Raw genomic sequence first — 8724 nt, forward strand, 5'->3', positions numbered from 1 at the left:
TCTCCATGGCAGGCATCCTTACGACCTGGCCCAGGATTTTGTTGACAAAACTGCGTCAAACAGCTGGTTAGATCGGGGATGCCTCTTTGGGGAGACGGAAGGATTCATGATTGCCATACAGGATCAGGTCATAAATACTAAAAACTACAGAAAACACATACTCAAAGATACAACACTCACAAATGACACATGCAGAAAATGTCACATCATGCCAGATACTATACAACACATCACTTATGGTTGCAAGCTCTTGGCACAGACAGATTACTTACATAGACACAATCAAGTACCGTGTTTCCCCGAAAATAAGACAGTGTCTTATATTAATTTTTGCTCTAAAAAATGCACTAGGTCTTATTTTCAGGGGGATGTCTTATATTTCCATGAAGACGAATTCACATTTATTGTTGAACAATACGCTAAACAGGTTCGAGAGAACACCTTGCGACACATTCAACTTAACCTTTTTATAGTGTCCACATCGAGCTCGATGACCAATTAGTGCTTACTGAACCGTAGCACTATGCAAATGTGATGTGGCGTGATTCCCAACCGACCAATTAGCGATCACCAGCGATAACATTATGCAAATCTGTGATTCCCAAGCCATAGTCTTATGCAAATCATGCCGTGTGGCGTAATTGTCTGCTGACCAATCAGTGGCTGTACTTTCAACCATCTGTCGATGACCGTTACGACTAAAAAAAAACTTCACTAGGTCTTACTTTCAGGGGGAGGTCTTATATTTCGCAATTCAGCAAAATCTGTGCTAGGTCTTATTTTCTGCGGATGTCTTATTTTCGGGGAAACACGGTATAATAATAATAATATTACCGTATTTACTTGCATATAAGATGACCTTTTATATAGGACAAGATGCGACTTTAAAGATCAAAATAAAGAAAATTAGATTTATTAATACAATTCTAATTTTATTTCATTTAATCACAAGTAAAATATCAAATGCATGTAAATGCATACATTGTCCCACAAAAAGTACTGTTATTTTAAACTTTAAAAAAAATCTTGTAAAATCGACAATATAATTTGTTCATATAAAGCTGGACAATCTAGAACCTTTTTTGCCAATTCTTAACAGTCGAATCCACTCTCTGTTGATTACACTTACAAGTTTCTCTGAATTCTGATCTCCAAATAATCATCTGTTTTCACATGGGAATGAATTAAAACTTATATCATGCTCCCGTGTGATTTTGGAATTTCAATCTGGAATTCAATTCAAAAGCTTTGCTTTTCCTATTGCTATTCATCATTACTTCTGACAATATACAAGAACAATCCAAAAAATACTTATGTTTTTAAATACATGAGGGTAAGCATCTGGTAAAAAATCTGAATACACGGTTCACAAAAAATATTTGCAAAAATGCAAAGAATCTTTTGCTTGCATGTATAGGACGACCTAGGAATTTGAAGCTGTGATAAATGAATAAAAACCTTGTCTTATATGCGAGTAAATAAGGTAAATCTTTTTGAATCAATAAAATTCTGTAATTGAGAAAATAAAAACTTTTAAATCTAGTGTAGTATTAATAATTAAATAAAATAAAAACATGAGAAAAATACACAGATACTTCCATTGTAAATGCTAAAATATAAAAACTACGACAAACAATATTTGCCTATTGAAAACCTATTGACGATTTAAACATTGTATTGAGAATCTCTAAATAGATCTTTTCATCTGTTTGTTAAGTGTAAACCAAAGAAAGAATGAATGAATGTTTTTCCTTGGTTTACTCTAGAAGTTTTCAGCTTACACTTATGATCAATTACCAATTATTTCATACCAACAATTGAAAAACTATCGATGTATGTTGAAATTGTTTTAATCATAAATAGCGCGTGTAAATATAAATAATATTACATACACACATGTACAAAAATAAATATACACATGTAAGACATGGACATGAATAAACCATATACCGGCATTTAGTTGAATTCGACCTTAGCTAATACGTGTTATCCTATGCTTATTAGTAATTTACATAATACTTACTCTATTATCGCCATCTGTCTTTTGTCTTTTGGCAACATGACCATCGTAATTAGCCATTTTGAAGTATTTTTAATGAAAAGAAACAATTATTTTACGTAGTACAGAAATTACAACGTGAAAAAGTTCGTGTACCAATGGCGGTTTGACCACGTTGCCATCCATACTTTAAAATTAAAAAAAAAACATATATATATATATACATAAACTCCTTAAATTTCTTGAGTTTGAAGACAGTAAATATTTACTATTAGCTTCAAATTCAGAAATCATGTACAGTACAGTTATGGTTCTAAGAAAGTACAATATGGTGATTCATTTCACAGAACCATGAATAATATGTATACATTTATTTTACTGAATAGCAATAATATACAATGTCATCAACAATTATTATTGAAAAAGAATTATAATTGCAGTGAAAAACAGCACCAAGATGATGATATATCAACTAAAATTAAATGGCACAGCTAAATTAAATTTAAATTGGTTGATAGTGTAATAGTTTGCATTAGTCTGAAAGATCATTCTTATATCTCAAAGCATAGAAATTCACAAACTCTGAGAAATTTGCTTATCTTACTAATTTTACATCAAATAAATATATTTAACAGACACAAACTAGACTAGAATAGGCAAAATGCCAGTAATTATCCTGATGTACATAAAGCTTAAAAATCACTTGGATTATGTTGTACTCCATTGTTATATATTATTATTATACATTGCAACAGAATCAAATAGTATATCTTATTTTATAATTAAAATAATAATCATTAAAATTTTAAAATATTCAAAATAATGAATCAAGTTTTATAGTTTCTGGAAGATTAATCAGTAAACACTGATTAAGGACAAGAATATCTTACCAAATTAGTTTTTATTAAGAAATAGTTATATATGGAAGTTAAAACCAGTTAAGAAATAAATTCTAAATATAAAATTTTCATTTTGTTGGAATGTTTTCCAATAATCTGCAATAACATTTAATAACATTGGCAATTATATTCTTATTGTAATTAACAGATCTGAATTCAAAGTTTCTAGTAATGCATTATAATTTAAATTTTATTCCCATCAGGTTTTTTAAAATAATTTCCAATCATAAAAAAGTTTTTGTTAAAATAAAGATAGAAATGATATATTAAGTATGTTTAGCCAACAGAATCATTAAAACAGGTTAAATTTTGTACTTTTTATAAGAAAGTATTTAGATCAGAAAGTAAAATATGTAAAATTAAAAGAGATAAATTAAAATTTCTTATTATTGGTCCCAAGGAATGATGCAACAACTTACATTTGGATTTAAACTATAATTCTATATACATTTTACAAAGGTTTAAAATGTATATAGAATACAATTTTAAACATTTAAAGAATAATTCAACTTTGAGTAACATTTTTTTCATTTTGTTTTTCCTTAAATGTTTTTGAGAATTGGAATGCTAATTGTAAAGATATTGCATTCTTCTGAACACAAAATGAATGGATTTCAAAAGTGTTTAGAAATAAAGAAAAAAATAATTCCTGCCTTAAAACTGATTACTCTTTAATTAACATGTAATGAATAATAGCATAACATTTTATGAAATGATTTTAGTTTGTAATAATTTATTATTATTAATTAATGGCAGAGTATAAAAATATGTTCAAAATTTGACTGAGTACAACTATAAAATTTTAATTGTATATAATTCCAATAAAAAAAAGTTTCTGATAAATTTACATGTGGAATTTTTGAAGTATTATTGACAAAAATATTCCTTAGATTTCATAATCTGACAACTTTTCATGATGGATTAGTTATGAGGCATTAATGTTTTAGGATTAATGACCAGCTGAAATTGTATCGATTTTAGATGGGCCTGATCTACAATAAAGTCATCCAGCATGAGTAAGAAATGAGGAACATCTTCATATGTGATAAATTATAGTGTTTGGATTGGGCTTGAACTCTGATCCCTCATAGTAAGGATGACTCCTTACTGGCTGATGATAACTTTGTACATTTTGTTAAATTTAACAATATGCTAACTATTATGAAGGTAATATTATAAAATTGTTTAACTATAATTTGTAAAGAATATAAAAAAAAGATTCATCTGTGCTTATTATTACTGTATTTAACTTTGGAATATTGCATAAATTGTTATCTAGATATACTGTATAAAATATTGTAATATGACACTTATATTACAAAGATTTCTTTTCTTCATTTAATAGTTCAAATTTCTTTTCATTTTTTCTGCCTATTAATTCTTGAAATATGTTGATTAAATTCTTCAAACCAATTAAATAACCATCTTCATGATTTCCAACGTTCCAATATTTGCAATGAGATACATGCACACCTTCTGGAAGGGGCCATGTTTTAGCAAAATCTATTAGCCAAATGTTAGCCTTGTGCTTATCATGAACAAATAGCAAAGAACTTCCAATAAACTATAAAAAAAAAAAGTAAATATCATCAGTTTATGAAATATATATATGTTTAATTAAAAATATTTAGAAAATAATATAATTTGTAACAAAAATTTTTCTTGATAATGCATTTATAAAAAATCAAAATATTTTCTTTTATCTCAGGCTAATAATGTAAAAATAGTAATAGAAAAATAAATCATAATTACTGATATCAATTACCAGAAATAGCTCTTAGTTACAAATTATTATTTTACATTAAATACAATGATTTTTTTAAATAGTAAAATCATTTTTTTTTTCAAAATACTGCTTCTTATTATTAAAACTTCTAAATACTTAGTAACTATTGGAAATGAATAGAGAGTATAGAATTTGAATAAAAACAATTTATTGCAATATTTTACTAGTAATAAAATACATTAATAATAATGTTTTAATCTGCTTGAAACTTCATTGAAATTGATCCATTTGTGATTTTTTTATAATCAAAGTGTTATTGTTTATGTATAAAATTATTTATATTATTAAATATCAACATTTCTTATTTTTATTCAAATTCTATATACATATAGATTATAGTAAAGTAACAGAGAAAATTATTACATATACTGGTAAATATTTTCAAAAAACACTTACTTCATGTGTCAGAAAAAATTCAGATGTTTCAAGTGTAGAATATATAGATTTTAACCTCTGAAGATACATTGTCTGGAAATAAAATTATTCTTAGAACATAATTTGATTACTTAAGATACAACTAAAAATGAATTTTATGAAATATGATTTGAAATAAAACATATTGTAATATGTTTAGAAATAAATAATTTTAAAAAGTTATAATTTACTATAATTGTATTTAATTATCATTTTAAATGTGGATTCCTCAAAAATTAAATTTTTGTGAGTAATGTTCCTCATATATTGAAAGCTTGAAGTCCATTTCTTTATATTGTTTGTAACAAGTGAAAAAATTACAAAATTTATTAACATTAGCATGGATTTAAATATTGAAGTCACTTAAATTTTTTTATATTTGGAAGAAATCAAAAACTACATAATTTTTTATATAAGATTAAAATAAAATACGAAATAATAATAATGGCTATCTTAAAGTCTCCTTAAAAAATAGTCATTATAATTATTAAATACTCAATTTATTTAAAGAATAAAAAGAATAGAAATAAAATGAATGGTATTTTTGTTTTGCACTCCAGTTTAAAGATAGTGATAAATTTTAGAAAATAACTACACTTTTATAATTCTATATTACAAATTGTCTGTGGATATATAAAACTGTATATTATCTCTGTTTAATTTTAGATTAAAACAGTATTACAGTATCAGAAACATATTTAACAATTTCAAATTTATAAATATAAAATTTTAAAATTACATAAATATCCCAATAATAATTTTTTTTTAAAAGAAAATTTTGTACAAAAATTCAATACTTCGGCATTCAGGTGTGTTCATATATTATAATTAATATTGCTGAGAAAGAGAGAGATAGTTTCAATACTTCTTTTTTAGTTCCTAATTTAAATTCTTGGAAACAGACTTAACTTTTACAGAATCTTTGATAAATTAGAATTTTTTTTATAAATCACTATATTCTATATCTGCAAGAAAATATTGTTAAAATTATGTTGTGAACATTTTATTATTTTAACCTCTTGTAACAATTTCTTGAATTTGTGTTAATTCTATATTGATGTAACTTATTTTCAACAGAAACATATTTAAATTTCTTTCATTTCAAATTATATTTTACAAATTGCTTCATGTATTGCCAACTTTGTAATATTAATTTAATATTAATGGCCATACTTAAATTTATGTGCAAAAACATTTAACTTATAAGTTCCACAGAATAACTGTTTACTATATCTATTTATTACTATTAATTTATTATCATGAAGCTTTTGATTATTAATTACCAATGCATGTGGATATCCGTTAGTAAATATTTCTATAGCAGAAGATACTTGTTCTTTGCTTTTAGTTGTTTTGAAATCTCTACTTGATGTACCATCAGGTTGCTGAAAAAATTCAAATCTATTTAAGTATATATGTATTTATAAATTAAAATAATAATAATAGTTTAATATGTATAAAAAATAAATTATAATATTATAAAAATACAAGATTTCCAGGAAAACCTGTAATACTTGTATTAATGTATAATAAATTTATATAGTATACAGTATATTAATTATATAAACATTAACTTTTGATTTTCTTATACTTATTTGATGTTGAAAATGTTTAAAATATGATATAAAGAAAAGTATTGATAGTAGTAATCTGTTTTTATATTCTTTTTAATGAAATATGTTAGTGTTATAATAGAAAGTTATATTGTTATTTCAATTATTTAATAGTCTATTACTACAGATGAAATATTTTAAATAAGATATTAATCAATGATAAGAAATGTACACCATCAATACTGTCTAGTCTGGAAAGATAATTAGCAGTCCAAATGCAACCAAATCTGGAATGGTATAGTGACATTGCAGGACATGCAGATGCTATTTCCATAAAAAATATTTGCCAAATTCCATCATTATGGCACATTTAGGAAGGGATGCAAAAGCAGTTCCTTTGGATAAGTATATGTGCAGCAGCCAAGTTCTAGATATAAAAGTGGCCACAATTGATGAATGACATTCTTATCAGTTAAAATGGCCATTATCTTGCCAGTATGAACATTTCTTGTTAACTGTTTTATAAAGCAATGGCAATGCTGTGACCCAAGTGATGCTCAACACTTTTGTCATACCTCAACTGAAAAAACAACAATACCTTGAGTCAACCACTTTCAAGATGGAATGTCTGCAAATATCAAATGCTGCATTCAGCAGTTTCTCCAATATTTCACAAGTTGTTTAACAGAGTGATTAGTTGCATGCTTCCAATTTGTTTACACAACCTCTTTAATCAGTCTGAAGATGATACACTGCATGACTATATGGTGGTTGTTAATTTTGAGCAATAATATGGTCATTACTGCTTTTGCAAATGTCCTTGCAAAAAACATTAAGCATGTTATTGCACAGAATCAATATTTACAGTCATTCATATTCATATATTTATTTGCTTTCCAGATATGTACTGTATTTCTGCTAGGATCTTTAGCACCACCGTGTGTCCAAACAAATTCAAATTTGTATATATTAGCATGTCAAATTATCATCATACAATTTCAGATTATCAGGTATAAGATTAATAAGCTTCTACTGTATTCAGAATAGCATTTTAGTATAATTTTAATGTTTCTCACTTATAAAACCTCTATGAAAGTTCTTTACATAATAGAAAAATTTTTTTAATGTTCTGAACATTTTTAACATTAATACAATGTTCAATTCATAAAATGTTCCATTTTACCAAATCTTTTAAAGATATTTAAAACATTCAAATAATTTAATTGCCATGAATATTGAACTGTTAAGTTTTTCATAAAACAAGCATTTAAAATTTACATAACCAATGCTTTACTCAATATAATTCTAAATATAAAATACTTTAAAAAATAAAATAAAAAATTAATATAATGATCTGTAACAAATAGAATGGTAGATAAAAGAAACTATTGATTTATTTAATGGAATAAATAGCTGAAAAAATGTCTTTTGATTAAAGTCATTATTTATTAGATTATATTAAATAAAAAGTCATCCACCATTTTATGTAATATAAAAATTCTTGATTGAATTTGTTTTATTACTGTAGTTAAATTTATAAATTTTAAGTAATTCATCTTTTATCATTATACTTGCTTTTTGATAATTTTTTATTCTTCATATATTTTTTATTTTGAAAATTATTTCTGTTTAATTTCAATTTATTTTATTTCATACATGATTTAAAATAAAAATTAAAAATAACTTTAATTTCTCTTTAGAAACTAACTGAAATTGCTCTTTTCAGAAAAATTTTTTTTATAAATTTTAAGTGCTTTTTATCTATACACTTATCAGAAATATAGTGAAACTTTTTAATTTAACAAGAGAATTTTTCATTTTTATATTAATACTTTTAATTATACAAAATTATGACCTAAATTTTAACAAGTGTAATTAATTTCAGAATTTTTTCTCTTTCCACTCTGAAGCTTCCAATATCAGCTTATTATATAATTTTGAAAAAGTTTAAAATGTAACTTTTGACTTCATCACTTTTATTCAAACAATTGATTTGAAGTATAAAAAATATTAAATGCATATAAAGTTGAATTTTAAACATATAATACATATATTTTAATTATATTATATTAT

The 8724-nt window shown here is 24.9% G+C and overlaps 2 protein-coding genes across 4 annotated transcripts in view; both read right to left on the reverse strand.

The window, feature by feature from the left end:
• LOC111624207 (heterogeneous nuclear ribonucleoprotein L-like) overlaps window positions 1–2173 on the reverse strand; it is a 91385-nt gene extending 89212 nt beyond the window's left edge. The window contains exon 1 of the mRNA XM_023367016.1: window positions 2024–2173. Within this exon, the coding sequence (XP_023222784.1) occupies window positions 2024–2080 (57 nt within the window). The 5' untranslated portion in view covers window positions 2081–2173. The remainder of the gene's footprint in view (window positions 1–2023) is intronic.
• A 37-nt stretch (window positions 2174–2210) lies between these two features.
• LOC111624211 (inositol-trisphosphate 3-kinase B-like) overlaps window positions 2211–8724 on the reverse strand; it is an 89235-nt gene continuing 82721 nt past the window's right edge. For all 3 annotated transcript variants that reach the window (XM_023367018.1, XM_023367020.1, XM_023367019.1), the window contains 3 exons: window positions 6382–6483; window positions 5081–5152; window positions 2211–4462 (listed from right to left, as the gene is read on the reverse strand). In XM_023367018.1, the coding sequence (XP_023222786.1) occupies window positions 4214–4462; window positions 5081–5152; window positions 6382–6483 (423 nt within the window). In that variant the 3' untranslated portion in view covers window positions 2211–4213. The remainder of the gene's footprint in view (window positions 4463–5080; window positions 5153–6381; window positions 6484–8724) is intronic.

Source organism: Centruroides sculpturatus, unplaced genomic scaffold (genome assembly GCF_000671375.1).
Source record: "Centruroides sculpturatus isolate CEXI.00-Female unplaced genomic scaffold, Cexi_2.0 scaffold61, whole genome shotgun sequence".
Lineage (NCBI taxonomy): Eukaryota > Metazoa > Arthropoda > Arachnida > Scorpiones > Buthidae > Centruroides > Centruroides sculpturatus.